This window comes from Ovis aries, chromosome 11 (genome assembly GCF_016772045.2).
Source record: "Ovis aries strain OAR_USU_Benz2616 breed Rambouillet chromosome 11, ARS-UI_Ramb_v3.0, whole genome shotgun sequence".
Taxonomy (NCBI): domain Eukaryota; kingdom Metazoa; phylum Chordata; class Mammalia; order Artiodactyla; family Bovidae; genus Ovis; species Ovis aries.
The window spans coordinates 35,488,840-35,515,262 of record NC_056064.1 but is presented as its reverse complement, the minus strand read 5'-3'; the positions used below and the strand labels follow the sequence as shown (position 1 = coordinate 35,515,262).

At 37.4% G+C, this 26,423-nt stretch overlaps 1 protein-coding gene across 15 annotated transcripts in view; it reads right to left on the bottom strand.

Moving 5' to 3' along the window:
• Positions 1 to 26,423, bottom strand: part of SPAG9 (sperm associated antigen 9) — a 156,344-nt gene that overhangs the window by 23,018 nt on the left and 106,903 nt on the right. For all 15 annotated transcript variants that reach the window (XM_004012755.5, XM_004012753.5, XM_042255786.1 and 12 more), the window contains 11 exons: positions 20,542 to 20,663; positions 13,613 to 13,670; positions 12,808 to 12,960; positions 12,305 to 12,356; positions 9,385 to 9,515; positions 5,722 to 5,778; positions 4,525 to 4,698; positions 3,867 to 3,996; positions 3,109 to 3,198; positions 2,699 to 2,866; positions 2,073 to 2,244 (listed from right to left, as the gene is read on the bottom strand). In XM_004012755.5, the coding sequence (XP_004012804.3) occupies positions 2,073 to 2,244; positions 2,699 to 2,866; positions 3,109 to 3,198; positions 3,867 to 3,996; positions 4,525 to 4,698; positions 5,722 to 5,778; positions 9,385 to 9,515; positions 12,305 to 12,356; positions 12,808 to 12,960; positions 13,613 to 13,670; positions 20,542 to 20,663 (1,307 nt within the window). The remainder of the gene's footprint in view (positions 1 to 2,072; positions 2,245 to 2,698; positions 2,867 to 3,108; positions 3,199 to 3,866; positions 3,997 to 4,524; positions 4,699 to 5,721; positions 5,779 to 9,384; positions 9,516 to 12,304; positions 12,357 to 12,807; positions 12,961 to 13,612; positions 13,671 to 20,541; positions 20,664 to 26,423) is intronic.

The following is a 26,423-nucleotide window of genomic DNA, read 5'->3' as shown; positions in this document are numbered from 1 at the left end:
TCGGTATTTCTCCCCACAATCTTGATTCCAGCTTGAGCTTCATCTAGCTGGTATTTCACATGATATCTTCTGAATATAAGTTAAATAAGCAGGGTGACAATATACAGCCTTGACATACTTCTTGCCCATGTTTTAACCAGTCTGTGGTTCTGTGTCTGGTTCTAACTGTTGCTTCTTGACTTGCATACAGAGTTTTTAGGAAGCAGGTAAGGTGGTCTGATATTCCCATCTCTTGAAGGATTTTCCAGTTTGTTGTGATTCACACAGTCAAAGGCTTTAGCATAATCAATGAAGCAGAAGTAGATGTTTTTCTGGAATTCTCTTGCTTTTTCTATGATCCAATGGATGTTGGCAATTTGATTTCCGGTTCCTCTGCCTTTTCTAAATCCAGCTTGTACATCTGGAATTTCTCCGTTCACATACTGTTGAAGCGTAACTTGAAGGATTTTGAGCATTACTTTGCTAACATGAGATGAGGGCGACTGTATGATAGTTTGAACATTCTTTGGCATTGCCCTTCTCTGGGATTGGAATGAAAACTGACTTTTTCCAGTCCTGTGGCCACTGCTGAGTTTTCCAGATTTGCTGACATATTGAGTGCAGTACTTTCACAGCATCACCTTTTAGGATTTGAAATAGCTCAGCTGGAATTCCATCACCTCCTCTAACTTTGATCAGAGTAATGCTTCTTAAGGCCCACTTGACTTTGCATTCCAGGATGTCTGGCTCTAGGTGAGTGATCATACCATCATGGTTATCTGGATCATTAAGACCTTTTTTGTATAGTTCTTCTGTCTATTCCTGCCACCTCTTCCTATCTTCTGCTTCTGTTAGGTCCTTACCATTTTTCTGCCCTTTATTGTGTCCATCTTTGCATGAAATGTTCCCTTGGTATCTCTGATTTTCTTGAAGAGATCTCTAGTCTTTCCCATTCTATTGTTTTTTCCTCTATTTTTTTTTGCATTGTTCACTTAAAAGGCTTTCTTATCTCTCCTTGCTATTCTCTGGAACTCTGCATTCAGATGGGTGTATTTCCTTTTCTCCTTTGCCTCTCACATCTCTTCTTTTCTCAGCTATTTGTAAGGCCCCCTCAGACAACCATTTTGCCTTTTTGCATTTCTTTTTCTTGGGGATGGTTTTGGTTTTGATCACTGCCTCCTGTACAATGTTACAAACCTCCATCCATAGTTCTTCTGACACTCTATCAGATCTAATCCCTTGAATCCATTTGTCACCTCCACTGTATAATCATAAGGGATTTGATTTATATCATACCTGAACAGTCTAGTGGTTTGTCCCACTTTCTTTACCTCTAAATTTTGCAATAAGGAGTTCATGATCTAAGCCACTACATAAAGTCTGCCATATTAACCATTTTAAGTGTATAATTCAGAGGCATTAATTATATTCACAATATTATGCAGCCATCACAGCTATCTACATCCAACACTTTTCTGTCGCTCCATATAGAATACCTATACCAAGTAAGTAACTCTCTGATTGCCATACCCTTACCCCAGGAATCTCTAATTTAATTCTGTTTATGAATTTGCCAGCTCGGATGAATAGACAGCTCAGATAAGGAGAATCATACAATATTTGTATCTGAGTTGTTTCTAAGGTTAATCTGTGTTATGGAACGTATCAGAGTCTCATTCCTTTATATGGCTGAATAATATTTCAAGCTATACATCAACTTTTTTTTTTTTTTTGCTGTGCTGGGTGCCATGTGGGATCTTAGCTCCCCAACCAGGGATTGAACCCATACCCCTGCAGTGGAAGCACAAAGTCTTCACCACTGGACTGGCAGGGAATTTCCTTTAATTTTTAAACCAATGTTTTAATATCACATAGTATTTAATATGGAATTCTAAAAGGCCCTCTGATTTTCACCCTTCTCAAATTTCCATTATTTTTTTCACAGTATCTGAAAATATCCTCCTTAGTCATTTGAACTCAGTTTCTGTTTTGCCTTCACAAACTAGAAGAGATGCATAACTGTCTCTCCAGTAACCAATCAGTTTCTACCAGTGAGGAGCTGTGGATGGTGCGGAGAGAGGAACTACTCTTACCTGGTACGCTTGATATACACAGAACATGAGAGTTACAAACAGTGAAACTGTCTAGGATGTTGCCTGGTTGAACAGCATCAATAATGATAACTTTTGTAGCTGAATGAGTGCTGGTACAGATCCAGACTAGGCTGGATAATTCTTCTTGATTTTTTAACTCCTTCTGTTGTTCCTGCACAGGCAAAGCAAAGCAAATCAATGTTTAAAATGAGACATGTGCATAAATATTTATATGGCTGTGCTATTACACTAAAGGACACTACTATTCCAAGTTCACTTCCAGATTATTTGGAAGGCTGAGAGTATAATCACCTTTCAACAATAATTAGTAGATGAAAAACTAGTAGCTAAAGCAGATTAGTGACAAAAAATGTTCTCTGTCTTGACTGTGATAGCTGTTACACAGGTTCACACATTTGTCAAAACTCTTTGTACTTATTTTGAGTGTATACTTTATTGAATGTAAAATATACTCTAGTAAAACTGACTTAAGAGTGAGGGCAGGGATGAGGAGTAATCAAGGGCATAGTAACCCCAATTAGAAGCTGGACCTAGAAGTCAGTCTGAGACCAAAGAGCTAAACAATTAGTCTCAGAAACGGGGGCAAATGCAGTGCAAGCACTTACCTTAAGTTCCTGATCTAACTTGTCCAAGCTATTCTGAGATGCACTTCGCTGTTTACTGCCTTCTGCTTCCAAACCAGCAACATCCTTGTAAAATACACTTGCTCCAACAACAGAACCACCATCTCTGGTCTTCCCACCGGACAAATTGACTCCAACAGCACACCACAGCTTTGTTGGGTTAAAAAAAAGATGGTATTCAGTCATTTTCTCTCTAAAAATGTTTAGAACTCTTCACATTCCCTTAATAGATGTAATGATTACAAAGAGAGGGCTCTAATATTCAAACTATTTCAGTCTAAAATGACATAATGAGTAACTTTGCCCACAAAAGTAGAATTTAAACTCCTGTTTTAGAAAAAAATGCATCAAGACTTAAAGTAATATTACCTTTAATTTCAAGATTACTTTACCTTCATTGATGTATCTTTTTCATCTAGAGGTCTGAGATAGACAGGCACAGGTAAGTTTTTCATCTTATTCTCCCCTTGTCCGTTGGTTATCTAATAATTGGGAAGGGGAGAGAAGGACACACTGGGTAAGTCTCATCAAAAGTGAACTTATAGAACTTATGGGCAAGCACTGCTGCAACATATTTACTCTATGAAGTCAAGTTCAAGTTAACTTTGTCTTTCTTACTTGAAAAATGAGCAGAAAATCAAGTGGTAGTTAGAGAAAATAAGGGAGCTCAGAAAAAATACACGAATTCACAGCCCTGTTAGTACACACGTGTGCGTGTGACTGTGTGTGTTCTGTGTGTGCTTTAGGGGTAGGGAATATGTTCTTAAAAGACGTGAATTGAGTTCTAACAGTTTGAAAGGCTCCATGAGGAAGGCTTCTTTTAATGTTTAAACAATAGATACTATTTTTCTTTTAAATGAAATCTTCAGTATTAAAACAGAGTACATTATCCCAAAGTTCCATACTCAACCACCTCCTATATTGACCCTTCTCCCTCTTCACAGAACTTGGACACATTTCTTTTGAACTGTAGGGCTTTAGAAAACAGCCTGAAAACAAAATCACAATCCTTAATGCTTCTCTAAACATGTGCCAAATGCACGCTGCTTGAAACCAGCAGGTGTGGGATGTGTGTTTAGAATCTTTCATGCCAGGCCTACTCCTCTCTCTGCATTTCCCACCAGACGCTCTCACCATATGCAAACATTACCTGTTTGTACTTTTGAGGCAGACTCCAGCCAAAAGCCTGCACTCTACCATCTTCCTTCTGAACATGTGCCTTTACCTGACGATACTGTTCTCTCTTTTGTTCTCTGCGTGAGGCTAAACTAGCTTCAGTTCTAAAAGAAAAAGAAATTTCCTTTTTTAATTAAGTGAATATAACAATAGCTTATCTCCCTTCTTCTGCTAAAATAGAAATAACAAGAAAAAATTACCTTTGTGTCCGTTCACAGATAATATATAATTGAATCCTAACACTTCTGAGGTAGGCTATCATGCTCATTTATAGGCATGAGAGGTTAACTTTCCCAGGATGGGAAGCCAACTTCCTCTTACAACAAAAAGTGTTAGCTGCTCAGTCATGTCAGACTCTTTGCAGCCTATGGACTATAGCCCGCCAGGCTACTCTTTCCATGGAATTCCCCAGGTAAGAATATTGGAGTGGGTAGCCATTCCCTTCTCCAGGGGATCTTCCTAACCCAGGGAACAAACTTGGGTCTCCTGCATTGTAGGCAGATTCTTAATCCTCTGAGCCACTAGGGAAGCCCTTTATAGGGCCATCCAAACCCTTATAGCTGATCTGATAAGAGGTAAGAATATTCTAAACTGTTATTTAGAGCATAATCATTAGTCTGGAAAATACTTACTCTTCACTAAGGAAATCAAAGGCTCTGGACTTATCCCCAGGGAGTTGAGATAAGGTGCTGCTTCTTTTCTTGACAGAAGGCGTAACATGAGAGGTTGGTGCATTGTACTTCAGGTTAACTGGCGGTTCGGGCTTCTTAGTAGTGTTACTTGAGGAGCTGAAAAGTCGGCTGAAACTAAAAGGAAAGTAAGAGAGAATGTGTGTGTGCGGTGTGTGTATGTATCACACGCATGCTTAAGAACAATCCACAATCTTCACAAATTCCAGAGTTTATACAAGGCAATGAGTTAGAAACTAGCAAAAAGACTTTTTGTAGTAACACACTGGAGCCTTAGCAATAATTCACAGCCAAACTCAGACATTCAGGAAAGAGAAACCATTGCCTAGAATGGCAAATCCCTGTTCTTTAATTAGTAACTCTCATAATGAAAGGAAGAAGCCCTTGAGTACAGACACCTTCTCATAATGAAGAAATAAGACAGTTCCTTTAGCCAGCCAGTGGTTGTTAAACAGCAAGGTACAGCTGTGTGGTTTGAACAGAAGCTTAGCAAGCAACTTCTAAAAATAGTAATAATAAAGTACTAGAACACATATCACCATTTTACCACACATCTTATACATTTCCTTACTAACTTCAATTTAAGTAACTATTTTTTCACATTCACTCAAAAAGAAAAACAAAAACAAAACCTTATTTCTATTAAATAGCAGATTCCTCAAAAAGGGGTAAGTTTTAAGCACAATAAATGCATAGTACTTCTGGCACAAACACAGTTCAAGTCCAAAGCACAAACATACATACACTACTCAAACCCCACAAACACTAAATTTCCGATCTTCACTCTCTAAATTTTCTTACAATCACACAATCAATGAATCAGTAACTTATTTAATGGGGATCTAGGAAATCATCAACTCTAAAAATAATTCCCCATTATTCTATTCAATTGAGCAGACAATGCCACCAAATGCACAACCATGATGCAGCTTACGATAATACTAATTTTTTGTCCTCAAGAACAGCCTTACCGAGCTGGCATACTACATACCAAAAAGAAAAAGTACAGTTTAGCTATATACCCTGAATTTAAAAAGGAAAGTAAGAAGAAAGAAATCATTTGTGAAAACAGATTGATTCTAATCTTCTTTGTCTCAAAGTGCTGCTAGCTAACGTCTTCATGTGATTTTAGATACTTACAACTGCCAAATGCTTGACCTTTTCTTCTCCTGCATGGCTGGATTTTCTCTTGACGCACTACATGGAAAGAGAAAAGGAAAGAGGAGGGAGAGAGATGAAATGAATGTGTCATCAGTGAGATGGTCTAGCTTTCTATCTAAACAACCAGGGACCCAAGAAGCTCATGAAATACATGGAGAATCAACAAGTTTAATAAAAAATTACTTTGATCTATATGTGTCAGTCAGTCTGTTAAGGCCAACACAACTAATAATATTGAAATTCCATCCCTTCCTCAAGAGCTCAGACTATTGATAGAGAAAAAATTGCTATCTGTGCAGGACAACCAACAAGCCTGAATGTTGTTTAAGTTTTTTATTGATGAGATATCCTCCAACTTTCCTTTTTATTAGGTTGGTACAAAAGTAATTGCAGGGTTGCATTGCTGAAACTTGCTGTTTGATATTGGAATGCATTCTTAAATAAATATGGTCACGTTATACATCATTTTAATGTGCACTTCTTGCTTTATGCTTTTTTGTTATTGACTTTTTACTGTTTATCTTATATTTATTTTAGACTAGGGAAATGATGTTAGACAAAAAGCAAATTCGAGTGATTTTTTAATTCGAGTTCAAAATGGGTCGTAAAGCAGCGGAAACAACTCGTAACATCAACAACGTATTTGGCCCAGGAACTGCTTGCTAATGAACACACAGTGCAGTGGTGGTTCAAGAAGTTTTGCAAAGGAGACAAGAGCCTTGAAGATGAGGAGCATAGTGGCTGGCCATCGGAAGCTGACAACGACCAACTGAGAGCAATCACTGAGCTGATTCTCTTATAAGTACATGAGAAGTTGCCGAAGAACTCAACGTCAACCATTCTACAGGCATTTGGTATTTGACACAAACTGGAAAGGTGAAAAAGCTCGGTAAGCGGGTGTAACATGATCTGGCCAAAAATCAAAAACATGGTCATTTTGAAGTGTTGTCTTCTCTCATTCTGTGCAACAATGATGAACTATTTCTCGATGGGACTGACATGCAACGAAAAGCAGATTTTATATGACAAGTGGCAACAGACCAGCTCAGTGATTGGACTGAGAAGAAGCTTCAAATCACTTCCTAAAACCAAACTTGCACCAAAAGAAAAAGTCATGGTCACTATTTGGTGGTTTGCTGCCAGTGTGATCCATTACAGCTTTCTGAATCCTGGTGAAACCATTACATCTCAGAAGTATGCTCAGCAAATCAATGAGACGCACAGAATACTGCAATACCTGCAGCCAGTACTGGTCAACAGAAAGGGCCCAATTCTTTTCCATGATGACACTTGAGGCATGTCACACAACCAATGCCTCAAAAGTTGAACAAACTGAAGTTTAGTGTCATCCACCATATTCACCTGACCTCTGGCAAACCGACTACCACTTTACGCATCTTGACAGCTTTTTGCAGGAAAAGTGCTTCCACAACCAGTAGGATGCAGAAAATGCTTTCCAAGAGTTCACTAAATCCCGAAGTACAGATTTTTACACTATAGGAATAAACAAACTTATTTTTCATTGGCAAAAATGTGTTGACTGTAATGGTTCCTATTTTGATTAATAAAGATGTGCTTGAGCTTAGTTATAATGATTTAAAAGTCACAGTCTGAAACTGTAATTACATTTGCATCAACCTAACATTAAAATATTGCATTGTAAACCTCTGTCTCTACATAAAGATATTGTTTGTCTTATATTTCCAGTTCTCAAAAACTAGCTTGTAACTTTATTGTTCTAATGGGTCATTTTTCACAGGACTGACTTTTTCATCGCTGAAAAGCTGACCAGGAAAGAAAATAAAATGGATTGATTAGGTAATTAGGCAAAAATTTTTTTTTAAAAAAGGGCACTGCAAACTGATTTAGTATGGCTGTAAGGATTTTGCCATCACTGTCAGAGCTCCCTTTCCTGGTTTTTTTTTTTTGACTAATTTTAAAACATCTTTTAATTCAATGAAGAAAGTTACCATTTTTTTTCACTTGTTGACTACCATTTGGCTGTGAAAATTAAAAACAGTAATAAAAAGTGGAGCCTGACTATATGTCTCACTTAACTATTTACTTATTATTTATTCAAAATCTCTTTATTCAAAGCAGGTATTTAAGAACATATCTGTTAGTATATTGGTTTCTTCGTCCAATAAATAAAGATTAAGATACTAATCAGGCTTCCCTAGTGGCTCAGTGGTAAAGAATCCACTTGCCAATGCAGGAGATGTGGGTTCAATTCCTGGGTTAGGGAAGATCCCCTGGAAAGGAAATGGCAAACCATTCCAGTGTTCTTGTCTGGGAAATGCCATGGACAGAGGAGCCTGGTGGGCTACAGCCCACTGGACTGCAAAAGAGTCAGGTATGACTCAGTGACAAAAACAAGACACTACTTATCTTCTTCCTTCTTAGCAGTTATAAGCAATTACAACTTTTGAAACCTGTAAAAGTGCTACATAAAATGTTTCATTCATTACTATTAAGTAAAGGATATAATCATAAGGAAGTAAAAGTGGTGGTTAGAAAATACTTTCATAAAGTTTATGAACAATGTGTCAGTGTGTACTGTTACTTGGTAAATCTGATGTGACCATCCAAACTGAAAAACATGGGCAAATCAGAAGGCAATTAGATTACAAACTTTTCATGAACACTTTAAAATTGAAGTAACAAACACTGTTACTGAGGATATGACCATTAGAGGGCAGCATTAATAAGATCCACTGACAAAGGTGCTTTTATACAAGACTGGTCAGAAAGGAGAAAAAAAATCAGGACTATTTTACAGGAAAACACTGAGTAAGAATGATTTTGTTTCTTATGTTGAAAATGAAAATTTTATCTCTTCCTGACATTATTGCAAAAGTAGTGTCAGTTTCTATATTCTTTTAAAAACGACTGATGAAAGAAATGTTCACATATTGAGGTATGGAGAAGTATTCTGGCTTATACATCGTTTAATGGAAATGTTATGCTAACTTAAATGCCTAATTGTGGACTATCAAACATACATTATACATATGCTTTAATTATTAAAGAAAAGGGTACACTGACCAGAAGTAAAGAATGTCTATGTTAAAAAAAATAAAAGATGAAATGCCTCCCTTCCTGGGACACCAATGCTGCTACTCAGTCTTTTGATGATAAGACTCCCTTTCCAGGTGGCAAGGCCATACTGCCTCACTGTGTACATGCTGATCTGGTGTTTTAGAAGCCCTGAAGGAATGTTTCCCTGACTTGGTTGATTTTGCTTGTTCTGACAAGATATAAAACTGAGCTGAACACCACACATCTGTCAGTTATTAGAGAGGCTTTCTCCCAGGTTACAGTCCTCCATTTGGCACCAAAAAAACTCTTCCATTTCAATTATAGATCATTTATTGATTATTTTCGTCGACAGACTACTCAACTGCCTTTGAGAGGTTGTGGGAATATCCTCCAAGAGGCTCTACTGGCCCAAAAGGCACCCACTTCCATCACATTCCATTTCTAATTGCCAGTGTTTCTCTAGACCTTTCCTAGTAAACAGAGCAAGGGCTTGGATCTGCAAGGGAAGACTCCAGTTGTGAACAAAGAAATGAATATTAGTAAACAATCAGAAACCTAGTAAACAATAAGTAGAAAAACACCAGAGGTACTTCTCATACAAACCGAATCATCTCTGTCCATCGAACAGCTTCCTGAAGCTCCATCAATCTCTCTTTATATTGGTTTCTCTCCATTAGAACTCGGGCCATTTCTACTCTAGTAAACCGCTTCCTTTGGGCTGTGGGAATATCACTCTATAATGAAAAGAAGACTGCAGATCACTCTGGGAGCCTCAATCTGTTTTGGTCCTATAGCTCAGACTTAGGTAAAATTTTTAATTTAACTTCTTAATTTTAATATATTAACTTACAGAAAACTGGTCTTACAAAAATAAAATCAATAAAGAGAAACAATTACTTATGACTGAAAAGTAGATGATAAAATTTCTAAACAAATACAAGTATTTGAATATATTATAAAGGAAATAAATACAAAGAATAGTGCAGATTTTGAAGGAAACTAAAAAAAGCTGTTATCTCTATAGATTTAATATGCTCACCTGGAAATGCTGTCATCACAACAGCATCTTAAATTCATGTTCTATATAACAAAAGCTAGTTATTCAGAAATTAGTTACAAGTAAGTTCCAAAATGGGGAAACAGTGGAAACAGTGTCAGACTTTATTTTGGGGGGCTCCAAAATCACCACAGATGGTGACTGCAGGCATGAAATTAAAAGACGCTTTGATCAACCTAGATAGCATATTCAAAAGCAGAGACATTACTTTGCTGACTAAGGTCCGTCTAGCCAAGGCTATGGTTTTTCCTGTGGTCATGTATGGATGTGAGAGATGGCCTGAGAAGAAGGCTGAGCACCAAAGAATTGATGCTTTTGAACTGTGGTGTTGGAGAAGACTCTTGAGAGTCCCTTGGACTGCACGGAGATCCAACCAGTCCATTCTGAAGGAGGTCAGCCCTGGGATTTCTTTGGAAGGAATGATGCTAAAGCAGTGAACATGAATGAATTATATACCACTATACAACTAGGGTAAATATAAAAAACATAATACTGAAAAAAGAAGCAAGTTTCCAAGACTAAATACATATAAAACACAAAAACAATGAAAATTAAACCATAGCTTATAAAGATACATACGTGTGTGATATGATAAAATTATTTTTCTTTCAAGTTAATAGAATGATAAGTATAGGACAGTAGTATCATCCAGAGGGAAGAGCATAGCATAGCTTCAATGTTTGATAATGTCTTAGTTCTTAAACAGTGGGTTCATAATGTTAATTTATTATAATGTATAACTCATAACCTACATATACAGCATATATTTTAAATGTATCAAATATCATATAAAAGCACAAATAAGAGGTTGAAGGGCAGCAAATAATCATTCTGACCAGGACATTCATATATCTCAAGTCTGATACTTAAGCAGCAAACACCTATTATAGGGAGTCCATTCTAAAGGAGATCAGCCCTGGGTGTTCTTTGGAAGGAATGATGCTAAAGCTGAAAACTCCAGTACTTTGGCCACCTCATGCGGAGAACTGACTCACTGGAAAAGACTCTGATGCTGGGAGGGATTGGTGGCAGGAGGAAAAGGGGACGACAGAGGATGAGATGGCTGCATGGCATCACTGACGTGATGGACGTGAGTTTGAGTGAACTCCGGGAGATGGTGATGAACAGGGAGGCCTGGTGTGCTGTGATTCATGGGGTCACAAAGAGTTGGACACGACTGAGCGACTGAACTGAACTGAACCCAGTTAACAACAGAATAACTAGTATGCTAACACTGGCAAGAAGTTCATATTTATTCTCTTATATTTATATGTTGAAAACAATATGGGCTAATTGCTTATAAAGTTGATAGACATCTTTTTATGTTTAATGCCATTAAATTTTTCATTACTAAAGCTTTTGTATATTTCTAAGTTAAAACTGGAAACAAAACAAACAACAAACAAAAAAAACTCCAAAATTCTCCAGCTAGCGCTTGAGCTTGAACATGCAAACACAAGTGAGAGCACAAAGCCACAGAGGAAAACTGAGAACATGTAAAGAGCTAGAAAGCTTACCATCTGGACAGCACACAGGAGCATGAGCTATCCTATTCATGATCATAAACGTGATTTTGACTTTTTGACACCACCCTTATGGCAGAAAATGAAGAAGACTAAAGAGCCTCTTGATGAAAGTGAAAGAGGCGAATGACAAAGTTGGCTTAAAACTCAACATTTAGAAAAACTAAGATCATGGTACCTGGTCCCATCACTTCATGGAAAATAGATGGGGAAATAATGGAAACAGAGACAGCCTTTATTTTAGGGGGGCTCCAAAATCACTGCAGATGGTGACTGCAGCCATGAAATTAAAAGACGCTCGCTCCTTGGAAGAAAAGTTATGTGGTCATAGATTGGTTCTAGACAGCATATTAAAAAGCAGAGACATTATTTAGCCAACAAAGGTCTGTCTAGTCAAAGCTATGGTTTTTCCAGTAGTCATGTATGGATGTTGAGAGTTGGACTATAAAGAAAGCTTAGCGCCAAAGAATTGATGGCTTTGAACTATGGTGTTGGAGAAGACTCTTGAGAGTCCCTTGGACTGCAAGGAGATCCAACCAGTCCATCTTAAAGGAAATCAGTCCTGAATAGTCATTGGAAGGACTGATGCTCAAGCTGAAAATCGAATACTTTGGCCAGCTGATGTGAAGAACTGACTCACTGGTAGAGACCCTGATGCTGGGAAAGACTGAAGGCAGGAGGAGAAGGGGACGACAGAGGATGAGATGTTGGATGGCACTACCGACTCAACAGACATGAGTTTGAGTAAACTCTGGGAGTTGGTGATGGACAGGCAGGCCTGGCACGCTGCAGTCCATGGGGTAGCAAAGAGTTGGACACAACTGAGTGACTGAACTGAACTTTCATCTTTAAAGTGATATATCCAAAGCTTAATTAACAAGATTTCCCCAAAATATCAGAATGTGGCAAGGTAAGAAAAACAAGTTCAAAATTATAAACCTACATCATCATCGTCTTTTGCTTTTTGCTTTGCATCTTCAACTTCTGCACGAGCTCTAGTGGGGGGAGGGAAAAACAAAACATGTTATTTAAGTTGACTTCAACTTTTTAAAGAATAGAGAATAGGTCAAAAATTTTAACTACCGTTAAATGATTATTTTTCTTTTTCCAGAGTATTTAGCTGCTTTCACTTAAGGGAACATTATTATAGCACTGTTGTCAGAAAACTAGGTATTTAAGAAAAATAATGAATGTTTACAGTTTCCTGATTAGCAACATCTGAACAGTCTAACTTCTTTCACGATCATGACATACACAAAAAATTATAATAGTCAATAAATGGGAGGGTCTGTTCAGAGTAGACACAATTGGCCAGGCACTTAACCCTATCCCAGGCAGTTCTGTGCCCTTTGTGACTTGAGAGGACTAAAGGTAGCAGTCTTGTTATAATCCTGGTGGTACACTGGCAATGCTTATTTGGTTTAGAACAACATGGTAAAAACTTACTTCCTAAGCTCTTCTTCCAATTCTTTGTTCTTTTCCTCCAGCTTCAGCTTGGCTTGTTTCACAGCCTCCAGCTCTCCCTGCAGCACATCTTTCTCACAGGTAAGTTCATCTACTTTTGCTATCAAGTCATTCTTCACTACATTCAAGGCATTTCTAAGAAACACATATTTTAAAAACACCATTACAAATAAATATTCTATCTTTAAGCTTATTTCTCTTGTAGATTAAAGTACCTACAATCAAAAAGCTAAATAATAATTGAATGCTTCAAAGATACTCTACCTGATGTTATCTGCAGGTTTAAAAAAAAAAGCCCACAAAGTAATGGCCTGTTTTTACTTTTCCCACTTACCAAAGAATAAATAGATAAGGCAAGGCAGATCAACAAATTATTAAAAGTCAGAATTAAGATTAAATTTATAGCATCCATAAGGGTATTATTCTTAATAACTTATGAAACGATACTACACAGGACACATTCAGAAGATTAAGAGAAAAGCATGGATACTTGTAGGGTAAAAGGAGATCAGAATCTGTTTATGGGAAAGAAAACAAAACCCAGAGCAATTAAACCTACCTATTAGTGAAATTAGGTCCCATTAACTATCTGCTTGTGTACATGTGTATGCACAAGGCCATACACAGCGAAGGGGAGGAGACAGGGGAGGAGACAGGGGAGGAGACAGGGGAGGAGACAGGGAGCAAGTCTGCATTTATACTGTGTTAAATTAAAGATGTGACATCGATATGGATGAGAAGAAAATTCAGTATCTCTTGTTCCCTGTTAAATTCCGTATATACTTACTTGGTTTCCAACAGTTGTGTATTTTCCAATATAAGATTTTCAACTTCACGACCCATTCCTATCAAAGAAAAAAGATAAAAACTTTGAAAATAAAATTATTAAAACTATATATGTAGACTTAAAATAAGCCATAGTCATAAATTTTAACATTTTATCTGTCCCTCAATAATCTTTTGTCTGTAATTTCATTTTTATATGTTTACTTGCATACATTATAAAATTATAAATAATTATCTACCACAGAACATAGCTAAAGGTTTCTTAAGTCTGTATTTTGTTTCTCCTAGATAATATTCCAAAACAGTGAAGACTTTTCTTCCAAATATTTTTAAAAGTAACAGTATTTAGTGGGGAAAAAAGAATAGCATTAATATGGATGAAAAATCATTTCTAAATCACACCTGATATTGTATGTAGGCTTTTGCCTAAAAATTAGGTCTTATTAATACAGAACAGGCAGAAACAAGAAACAGAACCCCAACACAGATGAAACCTTACCAAAGAAATTATGGTCTTAAAGCCCATGCATTCCATGTAAAGCAAAAACAAAGAACAAGAGATGTTTCATGTGAGAAACAGCATGAAAATAGATACTAAATCCAACAAGTTTTATGCATGACATGAAAGACATTTGAAAGCACAATGTTATGATTTAATGCATAATGATGTGGTAAAGACAGAAATTAAGATGATTTCCTGCATTCATAAGGATGCTCAGATGTGTTATTAACTCTTTCATAAAATAAACTTAAATATAATTAGAATGAAAATTCCAGATCAATAATATAAAGGTTTCTTCAAAGTGCCCTCTTTGAAACAATGTTTACTTGTCAATTTATAGAACCTTGCTTAATAACTTAATGAGTACTGTCAGGTGGGTGGTAGAATATTCAGTGCAAGATCCAACGTAGTGATCTTCAGGGAGAAGAAAGCTATTCAGTTTGTGACTTGTAAGAAACTGAAGAAATTAAACAACACACTAGGGAACATACCTCAAAAAGTTACAAAAACAAAGCAAAACAAAACACCAACCATTTCATGTTTCATAAGCTAATATTGGAAAATTACATACAGTGGAAGAAATAATATTTATAACCCACCTAAAAAAGGAAATATTTCTAAAGAAAACAACAAAAAATTAAAAGAGCTAACATGTCTCTTTATTTTAAAAAAGAGGTAATATTTCATGTAACTAAAAGATAATTTAAAACTCAACCAACTTGGGAATGCTATAAGTTCTCTGCTCACTTATGGACTCCTATATTGTCTGTATTATAATTATCTCAGATATTCTCAAAGAACAAAGTACTTCCACCATGAAGGATAAATACCAGAAATAGTAGCTTATTTAATCATCTACATATTATCCAAAAGCTGAAACTAAACACAAACTAAAACGGTTTCCAAATTCCAATTTAAAAATGAATTTGACAAGATATGTTGAAATATTTGCTTTAAACACTAATGTTAATAAAGCCAGAGTCAAAAGAAATAGGGTTGAGATTGGGTGAAAAAGTTTTTATAATGACTGCTAAATTCTCAAGCACATAGCATAAAAGCTGAAAAATATATGTGGGGAAAATATAGTTGAGCAGAAAAAAAATGAGAAAGCATTAATGAGAAAAGCAGCCAAGACCACCTAGCTTAAAAAGCTGTAACATTAAAGTATTTAAAAGCATACACACCAGAATATTCCCCTGGGGAAGCAGCCCAAGCAAAAAAATGAATGAGAATCTCAATTAGATTGTTTTCAGAAAGCAAGATCCATATTTATTTCAAAATGAGAGAAAGGAGCCAATAAAATTGAAAAGATGTAGAGAAACCAAACAAAGTATAAATATCATAAACAGGAATATTTTTGAAATATGTGTTCTATGGAAATCATTGTATAGTTTCTAGAGTTTACACATTTTCAGTGAAGAGTTCTTCTAAAATCTAGCATATAAATTTAACACATAACCAATACCACTGTCCAAAATTTTCACTTTGAAATGTATTGATAAAAATGATGACTGTAAGAAAAATTTAACTTGAAGTGGCCATACTTCTATAAATGTCTTCAACTAGCATAAACTTAGGTGTAACATGTTTGGAAAACTTACCCTATTAAGACAAGCAAAAAACTGCCTGACAGTTTTAAAAATAAAACACATCTCATTTGGATTTTAGCACTGATGTACAAGTTAGGTTTATAGATGGGATTCCAGATCATCTGTTGCTTCCTTGAGGAAGTATGCACAATTTTATCTATTTCTGTATGTGCATTTCTCCAAAAGTACACTCCTCTCTTAAAAACTCTCCTGTAAAGGAGTTTCAATTTCAACAGTTAAAGAAGTATAGATTTAGAGGTGAAACAAAAGTGTTAGAACTATTTAACAGTCCACTCACTCAGTTGCTGTGCCATGGGCCAAAGACTCAACAGTGAGCAAAAGATATAATTGTCTAGGCCATACTGAGCTTATAGTCTAGTCAGGGAGGCAGGCACATTGAAAAACTACAAGAAAGTATTATGAAGAGTTGCATAATAAATGTAGTGCTATGGGAATGCTTCCAGACAACTGAGCTTTAACTAGGAGATTAAGGCAGAATTCACAGAGGAGGTTATAACAGAGGCAAGAAGGAGATATAGAAACAGATACACAGACTTTTTTTTTTTTTTTTAAGGAAGGAGGCAAAAAATCCTCATGACTGGTTTTGAGGGAAGTGAGAAAGATTTAGGATGGAGAACTGAGTTGCTGGTGAGGTCATTCATTGAGTTAATACATGTTGATATAAGAACAGCCTTGGGGGACACATAAAGAAAGATGTTGACAAACTGAGTTTTAACTACAAAGCTCTACAAATCATCTTAGAAGTGGTCTAGAGTGCTGTTTGGAAGTGATAGTCTAGTGCTATAGAAAAAAATCCTAGATGGAGAGAAAAAGTTTGGAGCAATGAGCCATGAAAACCCAGAAAAAACAAGAGCAAATAAGACATTCCAAACATGGAAGCAAGCCTGGACTAGGAACATCCGAAAGTTGGGCAGAGAAAGGATCCTGCATGATGAAAAGACATCATCAGAGGCAGGAAAGAATACAGAGAACTCTGATAGGACAGAACCTCAAGCAAAGACTGTTTAAAGACAAATGCTATTTGAGAAGTCATGTGAAATAACAGAAGGAACTTCTGGAGACAGCAAACAATGCTATTTCTGGGAAGGTTAGTGTGGGGCAGAATGACAGACTGCAGTCACACGAGGTGCAAGTGAGGCTAGGGAAGTTCTGCCTGTTAAAAGTAGACATACTTTCAAGAAGTCTGTTTTGTTCACTGGTATATCAATCCAGAATAGTGCCGGGCACATAATAGACACCTGCCTCACTGATACTGATGCAAAAAACCATGGCTGGAAATGGGAGGAGAGTCATCTAGTGGAAAGGTACTAAAGATATGGAGTCAGAAGAGGGCAGTAGTTTTATTTTAAAATGGTAAAGACCAGAACATGTTTAAATGATAACAGGAAGAAGTTAGTTAAAATAGTGAAATTGAAAAAATAAAATTTAATCAATAGTAAGAAAATCAAAGAAAATCTCAAGAATAGGATGAATGTATGTATGATTCACAAGTTCTAGAATGTGGCCATGGGGGGTAAGTGACAAAAGTGAACGGAGAAAACAATCACTGGAAATAAAGTCAAAGAATGAGATATCAATCAAGATAAAGGACAAACTGGGGGGGATTATCTTTTTTAAACTATTAAAATTTGAAAAAAGTAATCTAAAACTGAGTACATGCATAATGATTACAAAGACCAGGGAAGAGTTTTACAATAACACAGTAATTGTAAAACGAATAATGAGTTACAGAAATGGACTTATTCATCAACTGAAGACAATCTGAGGAACTCTGGGAAACAATTTTACCAGTTTAACCACGTTCCAGCTAGTGAGTGTTACAATGCAATTACTATTGCTGAATAAGACAGAAGAGAAGCCAAGGAACAACTACATGCGTTGGAGGTTTCATTTAATATTTTTGGCCAAAAGTATTCATATAGGCTTAAAATCACTTAAGGTAATATATGAAAACTTCAAATCTGGAACATTTTCCAGGTAAATATATAAATTCTGCAAAAGGGAAAAGACAGTAGTTTACAGTTTATCTCTTTTTTTCAAAGTGGAAAGGTAATCAGGATTTTGTTTTAAGCTATTTATTATGCTCAATTTTCTGACTTAAAGAATGGAAGCTTTTGGAAAAATATTTGATTTAAAAGATGACAATTATTTCTAAGCATTATGTGGCTTCTTACATCTTTACAAGAAAGTAAGTTTAGGGCCACCAACCTCAATAATGATATTATTCAATACTGGATTATAAGGAAGCAGAGGGTAAAAAGTACGTTTAAAAAGTACTTCACTCTGGTAAATTACAAAGGGGAAGCATGAAGGAATTTTTTGAGAGGTGATATATTGTTAATTCTGGTGGTGGCTATACAATTCTATTCATTAGTCAAAACAAAAAATTGTGCTTTACTATATATAAATTTGAGAATGTGTTTAAACATTAAAAATTATTTTTTCTAACATTTTTTTGCATCTGTTCCTCAATTTTGGCAGAAAATCAGTTTCTTATATCAAATCTTAGAAGGAACTTTCCATGTACAATTTAATGTTAACAAAGTTAGAGCATAAATTTAAATGTAAAAATGGAGTGCTTCTTAAGAATCCTTAAGATATCCTTGAAAAATGCAAATTCATTCAAAGCTTCCAATGTTTTACTTAGTGGTGGGAGTCTATACCTAACTAAGTTTATTAATGTACTTTCCATCTCTCTTACTTTAAATAAGCCTATGGGCTCTGTGTAGACAGAAACTGTGTTTCCTTCAAAAAATACTTATTGAGGACATAACTGGTAATCAATAAATTTGACATAAATGAATGCAAGCAACGCTTCTCTATATCCACAAGATTGACAAACAGCACCTTTTAAGAACAGTGTAACCTATACCGAATTACTAAGGGATACAAAAAATGTTTGGAGACCGGAATCCATTCCAAAGGCACAGATTTTTAATACTATAATGTATTCAATTTCTATAAGGTCTTAAGTTATAAAGAAAGGCACATCAAAGCTAATTGACAGGGGCCAGATTCATATAAACTTTTTTTTTTTTTAAACTCACGGTACAACTTGCAAGATCTTAGTTTACTGACTAGGGACCAAACCTATGTCCCCTGCAGTGGAAGTACAGAGTCTTAGCCACTGGACCCTCAGGGAAATCTCATTCATGTTCAAAGAAACTTTAAAGATCACTTAGAGCAGGTGAAAACTTTTTGTGTAAAGGCCCAGATGGTGAATATTTTAGGCTTTGTAAACCACATAATCCCTGTTAGAGACAACTTAACTCTGCTATTGTGGGGCAAAAGCAACTACTGTGTGTGGGTGTCTGTGTGTTTGTGGGTGTTGTGTGTGTGTTTGTTCCATCCTGACCAACTCTTTGAGACCTTATGGACTATAGCCCACCAGGCTGCTCTATCCATGGGATTTTCCAGGTAAGAATACTGGAGTGGGTTGCCATTTCCTCCTCCAGCGGATCCTACTGAACCAGGGATTGAACCCGCATCTCTTGCATCTCCTGCATTGCCAGGCAGATTCTTTACCACTGTGCCACCTGGGAAGCCCCAAAATCAAAGATAAAACATTAAAAAAAAAAAGTGTGGCTGGGCCCCAATAAAACTTTATTTGTACACAAAAATAATCCAGGAGTCACAGCCTATCCAACCCCTGAATTAGAGCACAAGTCTTTCTTTCTATACACAAAGAACCTAATGCCCAGAGAGGTTAAGATATTTGGCAAAAGGGTCATTCACTGCCTGGTGGCTCAGCGGTAAAGAATCTGCTTGCCAATGCAGGAGACCAGGGTTCAATCCATGTGTTAGAAAGATTCCCTGGAGAAGGAAATGGCAATCCACTCCAATATTCTTGCCTGGGAAATCCCATGGATAGAGGAGCCTGGCAGGCTATAGTCCATGGGGTCACAAAGAGTCAGACAAGACTTAGCGGTGGAACAACAACAACAAACCAGATCAATAGTAGAAGAGCCAAATACAGTATCCTTTTCAAACCAGACAATCTTCAACAACACAAACTCTAACATATTTCTCAAGAAGCTAAAACAGAATACTCTGTGAAATCTCAGAAAAGTCAAGTGAATTTAATGAACACTATTTAAGCCAGGAAGTAACTATCCATCAATCCATAAAATCTATATATCTATATATAACCACATGTATACATATATCACTGTGTTTCTTATATGTAATACTGTTCTCAGAACGTAGCAGGAAGGAGTTCAATAAATTGTGTATGTGAATTCAAAATACAAACTAAAAAGCAATTCAATTCTAAATGTATCCATATGCGAAGACATTTTCATTTAAAACTTTCATGACTTCAAAGAATATGTTCCTATTAATTACTTAAAAGCACAATAACTCTGCCCCACTGGACAGTTAGGGACTTCTGTTTTGTTTGAAGTTTATTTCTGGTTGTCTGGGTCCTTGATGTGCAGGCTTTTCTCTAGTTGGGGGCGAGCAAGGGCTATCCTCTAGTTGTGCACAAGCTTCTCACTGTGGTGGCTCCTCTTGTCGTGGAGGACGGGCTCTAAGGCACACGGGTTTCAGCAGTTGCGGCATGGGGGCTCAGGGGTTGCGGCTCCCAGGCTCTAGAACAGGCTCAGCAGCTGTGGTGCACTGGCTTAGTTGCTTTGTGGCACTTGGGCTCTCCCCAGCTCAGGGATCAGACCAGGGTCTCTTGCATTGGCAGGTGGATTCTTTACCACTGAGCCACCAGGGAAGCCCCAGTTAGGGACATTTTTAAGAAATGTTCCATTATATCATTTAAAAAATCTATTTTTAAAACAGTATGATACTATTTCAGATAAACTATCATACCTAGTAAATCTGCTCCTTCATCCACATCTCCAATTAGACCTGAACCAGCTGAAGACAGTTCTTCAAAGAGAGATTCTGTATTGCGATCAAAAGCTTTGTTCTCTATGCCTTTGGTGGGAGTGCTAGGCAACAAAAACAAAACCAAATCAACAGATATGTCAAAGATGTTTTTAACAGTGCAAAATGAATACAAAAGGCTAAGTGACATAAGAATTTTTAACCTGTAATATTTAATATAAAATATAATTTAAAAGAATTTCTCACAGGTTTCCTAAGATATTTTCATTATATTGCACAGAGAGAACTAGTGAAGAAAATACAGAATGTTTTTGTGGTCAGGTCCTAGCAGACACAAACAAAAACAGCAGCTAAGAGAGAGCACTATTCTGCATTGTTTGGGCGGTGGTCTAAGTCCTTTCATAGATTACCTTGTTAAAACTACATCTACTCTACAAAAGAGCTGCTGCTCTTATCCCAACTTTACAGAAAAGGAAACTAAAGAGGTTATGGAATTTGCCAAAATCATCCAGCAAATGAGTCGGAGGCAGAACTCAAACCTAGGCAGCCAGGCTTCAGAATCCATGATCTTTACCATATCTATGTTATCTGGGTATAAACTGGAACAGCCATTTTATTTCTCTTTTAAGGGCAACTTGGCAAGATCTACTAAAATCTAAAATGCAAATACCCAGTGACCAAGGACTTGATGTCTAAAATACTCCTACAGGGAACTCCCTGGTGGTCCACTGGTTAGCACCTGGCACTTTAACTGTGGTGGCCCAGGTTATGGAATTAAGATCCTGCAAGCAGTGTGCTATGGGCAAAAAAAAAAAAAAAAAAAAAAAAAATTTAATAAAAAATTCTACAAAAGCTCTGTCACAAGAAGGCAATTATGTATGTAAAAGGATGGTCAGAGCAGCAAAAGTTGAAACAACCCAGGTGATCATTAAAAGGGCACAGATGAAATAAGTTATGTGTACATCTAAAAGCTTAAATTTTTAACTTTAAAAACATTAAACTAGAGCTTGAAAAATGAAAGAAACCCATTATATAGAGGTGCTTTTTAAAAAGCAAGTTGCAATACAGTGCATGTAAGCCCTTTTTGAAGCGGTATGGGAGAATGGGGAAATGTGAGTGTCTAAGCATTAATGTTACATTAATAGAAAAAAGCCTGCACAAGATTTCCAGTTAAAGATAGTGGAGATAGTAATTTATCACACAATAATTCAAAAATGAAACTAAAATGACAGTGAAAGAATCTAAAAAGTATCTGCCCACAAGGACAGAGGGAACAGAAAAAGAACCTACAGCAGACACAACATGAACAAAACTCTACAAGATAGAAAACACGTGGGTAAACATTAGAAACTGATTTAACTGACCAGACTAAGCTGAAACTCAACCCAGCAGTGCTTAGAGAGAAAGTCAGTATGTGGCCAAAATTCATGAAAAGCTTATGAATTGACGTAACCAGCAATCTACAGACAGAAGTATGCAAGAGAAACATTAAGATAGAGGGATGGGATGAAAGTAAGTACAAGAAGCAGTATAAGAACCTAAATCCAACCTCCAGAGCAGTGAGACCTCCCTTTTCCTGGCATTACTCCCTGAACAACAGAAGCCAAGGTCAAATGTTATAGGCAGAAAACTGAAGAATCAGTATCATTTACGTGTTGCTCACTCGCTAAAGTCGTGTCTAACTCTTGGTGATCTGAAGGACTGTAGCCACGAGACTCCTGGACATGGGATTTTCCAGGCTAGTATACCAGAGTAGGCTGCCATTTCCTACTCCAGAGGATCTTTCCAGCCGAGGTAAAGAACCCGTGTCTCTTAGGCCTCCTGCATTGGCAGGCAGATTCTTCACAACAAACGCCAAAACTTTGTTGTTGTTCAGTCGCTCAGTTGTGTCCAAGTCTTTGCAACTCCATAGACTGCAGGGCATGAGGCTTCCCTTTCCTTCCCTGTCTCTCAGAGTTTGCTCAAACTCATATCCATTGAGTTGATGATACCATCCAACCATTTTATCTTCTGCTGCCTGCTTCTCTTTCTGCCTTCAATCTTTTCCAGCATCAGGGTCTTTTCCAATGAGCAGTTCTTTACATCAGGTGGCCAAAGTATTGGAGCTTCAGCTTCAGCATCAGTCCTTCCAATGAAAATTCAGGACTGATTTCCTTTAGGATTCCCTTCTTTGATCTGCTACTAGTCCAGGAGACTTTCAAGAGTCTACTCTAGCACCAAAATTCGAAGACATCAGTTCTTCGGGGATCAGTCTTCTTTATGGGCGAACTCTCACATCCATACATGACTACTGGAAAAACCAAACCTTTGACTGTACAGATCTTTGTTGGCAAAGTGATGTCTTTGCTTTTTCACCTGCTGTCTAGGTTTCTCATAGCTTTCCTTCCAAGGAACAAAAGTCTTTTAATTTCATGACTGCAGGAACCATCCACACTAATTTTGGAGCCTCCCAAAATAAAACCCATCACTGCTTCCACTTTTTCCCTTTCTGTTTGCCATCAAGTGATGGGACTGCATGCCATGATCTTAGTTGCATGTTGAGTTTCAACTCAACTTTTTCACTCTCCTCTTTCACCCTCATTAAGAGGCTCTTTAGTTACTCTTCACTTTCTGCCATTAGAGGGATATAATCTGCATATCTGCTGTTGATATTTCTCCCAGCAATCTTTTTTTTTTTTTTTTCTCCCAGCAATCTTGATTGCAGCTTGTGATTCATCCAGACCAGCATTTCGCATGATGTACTCTGCATGTAAGTCAAATAGGGTGACAATATATAGCAATGTAGTCCTCCTTTCCTAATTTTGAACCTGTCAGTTGCTCCATTTAAAGCTGTAGCTGTTGCTTCTTGACCCACTTACAGGTTTCTCAGGAGACAGGTATGGTGGTCTGGCACTCCCATCCCTTTAAGATTGCCACAGTTTGTTATGATCCACACAGTCAAAGGCTTTAGGGTAGTCAGTGAAGCAGGAGTACAGATGTTCTTTTGGGATTCCCTTGCTTTCTGTATGATCCAGCTAATGTTGGCAATTTGATCACTGGTTCCTCTGCCTTTTCTAAACCCAGTTTGTACATCTGGAAGTTTTCAGTTCAGTTCAGTCGCTCAGTTGTGTTCAATTTCTTGCAAACCCATGGACTGCAGCATGCCAGGCCTCCCAGTCCATACCAACTGCTGGAGTTTACTCAAACTCACGTCCATTGGGTTGGTGATGCCATCCAACCATCTCATCCTCTGTTGCCCCCTTCTCCTCCTGCCTTCAATCTTTCCCAGCATCAGGTTCTTTCCCACTGAGTCAGTTCTTCGCATCACGTGACCAAAATACTGGAGTTTCAGCTTCAGCATCAATCCTTCCAATGAATATTCAGGATTGATTTCCTTTAGGATGGACTGGTTTGGATCTGCTTGATGTCCAAGGGACTCTCAAGAGTCTTCTCCAACACCACAGTTCAAAAGCACCAATTCTTCAGTGCTCAGGTTTCTTTATCGTCCAACTCTCACATCCTTATGTGACTACTTGGGAAAACCATAGCTTTGACTAGATGGACCTTTGTTGGCAAAATAATGTCTCTGTCTTTTAATATGCTGTCTAGGGTGATCCTAACTTTTCTTCCAGGGAGCAAGCATCTTTTTATTTCATGACTGCAGTCACCATCTGCAGTGATTCTGGAGCCCCCCAAAATAAAGGCTGTCACTGTTTCCCCATCTATTTGCCATGAAGAGATGGGACCAGATGCCATGATCTTAGTTATCTGAATGTTGAGCTTTAAGCCAACTTTTTCACTCTCCTCTTTCACTTTCATCAAGAGGCTCTTTAGTTCTTCTTCACTTTCTGCCATTAAGGTGGTGTCATCTGCATGTCTGAGGTTATTGATATTTCTCCCAGCAATCTTTATTGCAGCTTGTGCTTCATCCAGCCCAGAGTTTCTCATGATGTAATCTGCATATAAGTTAAATAAGCAGGGTGACAATATATATCCTTGATGTTGGAACCAGTCTGTTATTCTATGTCCAGTTCTAATTGTTGCTTCCTGACCTGCATACATATTTCTCAAGAGGCAGATCGGTGGTCTGGTATTCCCATCTCTTGAAGAATTTTCAGAAGTTTGTTGTGATCCAGACAGTCAAAGGCTTTGGCATAGTCAATAAAGCAGATATTTTTCTGGAACTCTCTTGCTTTTTCGATTTTCCAACAGATGTTGGCAATTTGATCTCTGGTTCCTCTGCCTTTTCTAAATCCAGCTTGAACATCTGAAAGTTCAAGGCTCATGTACTATTGAAGCCTGGCTTGGAGAAATTTTGAGCATTACTTTACTAGCGTGTGAGATGAGTGCAATTGTGTGATAGTTTGAGCATTCTTTGGCATTGCCTTTCTTTGGGATTGGAATAAAAGCTGTCCTTTTCCAGTCTTGTGGCCACAGCTGAGTTTTCAAAATTGCTGGCATATTGAGTGCAGTACTTTCACAGCATCATCTTTTAGGATTTGAAATAGCTCAAAGGACTTCCATCACCTCCATAGCTTTGTTCATAGTGATGCTTCCTAAGGCCCATTTTACTTCACATTCCAGGATGTCTTGCTCTAGGTAAGTGATCATACGATTGTGATTATCTGGGTCTTGAAGATCTTTTCTGTACAGTTCTGTGTATTCTTGCCACCTCTTCTTAATATCTTCTGCTTCTGTTAGGTCCATACCATTTCTTTACCCACCTTTGCATGAAAAGTTCCCTTGGTATCTCTAATTTTCTTGAAGAGATCTCTAGTCTTTCCCATTCTATTGTTTTCTTCTATTTCTTTGCACTGATCACTGAGGAAGGCTTTCCTATGTCTCCTTGCTATTCTTTGGAACTCTGCATTCAAATAGGTGTCTGTTTCCTTTTCTCCTTTGCCTTTTGTCTCTCTTCTTTTCACAACTATTTGTAAGGCCTCCTCAGACAGCCATTTTGCCATTTTGCATTTCTTTTTCTTGGGGATGGTCTTAATCCCTGTCTCCTGTACAACACTGTGAGCCTTCATCCATAGTTCTTCATGCACTCGGTCTATCAGATCTAATCCCTTGAATCTGTTCCACACTTCCACTGTATAATCATAAGGGATTTGATTTAGGTCATACCTGAATGGTCTAGTGGATTTCCCTACTTTCTTCAATTTAAGTCTGAATTTGGCAATAAGGAGTTCATGATCTGAGCCACAGTCAGCTCCTGGTCTTGTTTTTGCTGACTATATAGAGCTTCTCCATCTTTGGCTGCAAAGAATATAATCAATCTGATTTCAGTATGGACCATCTGGTGATGTCCATGTGTAGTGTTTTCTCTTGTGTTGTTGGAAGAGGGTGTTTGCTCTGACCAGTGCGTTCTCTTGGCAAAACTCTATTGGCCTTTGCCCTGCTTCATTCTGTACTCCAAGGCCAAATTTGCCTGTTACCCCAGGTATTTCTTGACTTCCTATTTTTGCATTCCAGTCCCCTATAATGAAAAGGACGTGAGTTCTAGAAGGTCTTGTAGGTCTTCTTACAACTATTCAACTTTAGCTTCTCCAGCATTAGTGGTTGGGGCATAGACTTGGATTACTGTGGTATTGAATGGTTTGCCTCGGAAACGAACAGAGATCATTTTGTCGTTTTTGAGATTGTATCCAAGTACTGCATTTCGGACTCTTTTGTTTACTATGATGGCTACTCCATTTCTTCTAAGGGATTCTTGCCCACAGTAGTAGATATAATGGTCATCTGAGTTAAATTCACCCATTCCAGTCCATTTTCGTTCACCGATTCCTAAAATGTTGATGCTCACTCTTGCCATCTCCTGTCTGACCACTTTCAATTTGCCTTGATTCATGGACCCAACATTCCTGGTTCCTATGCAATATTGC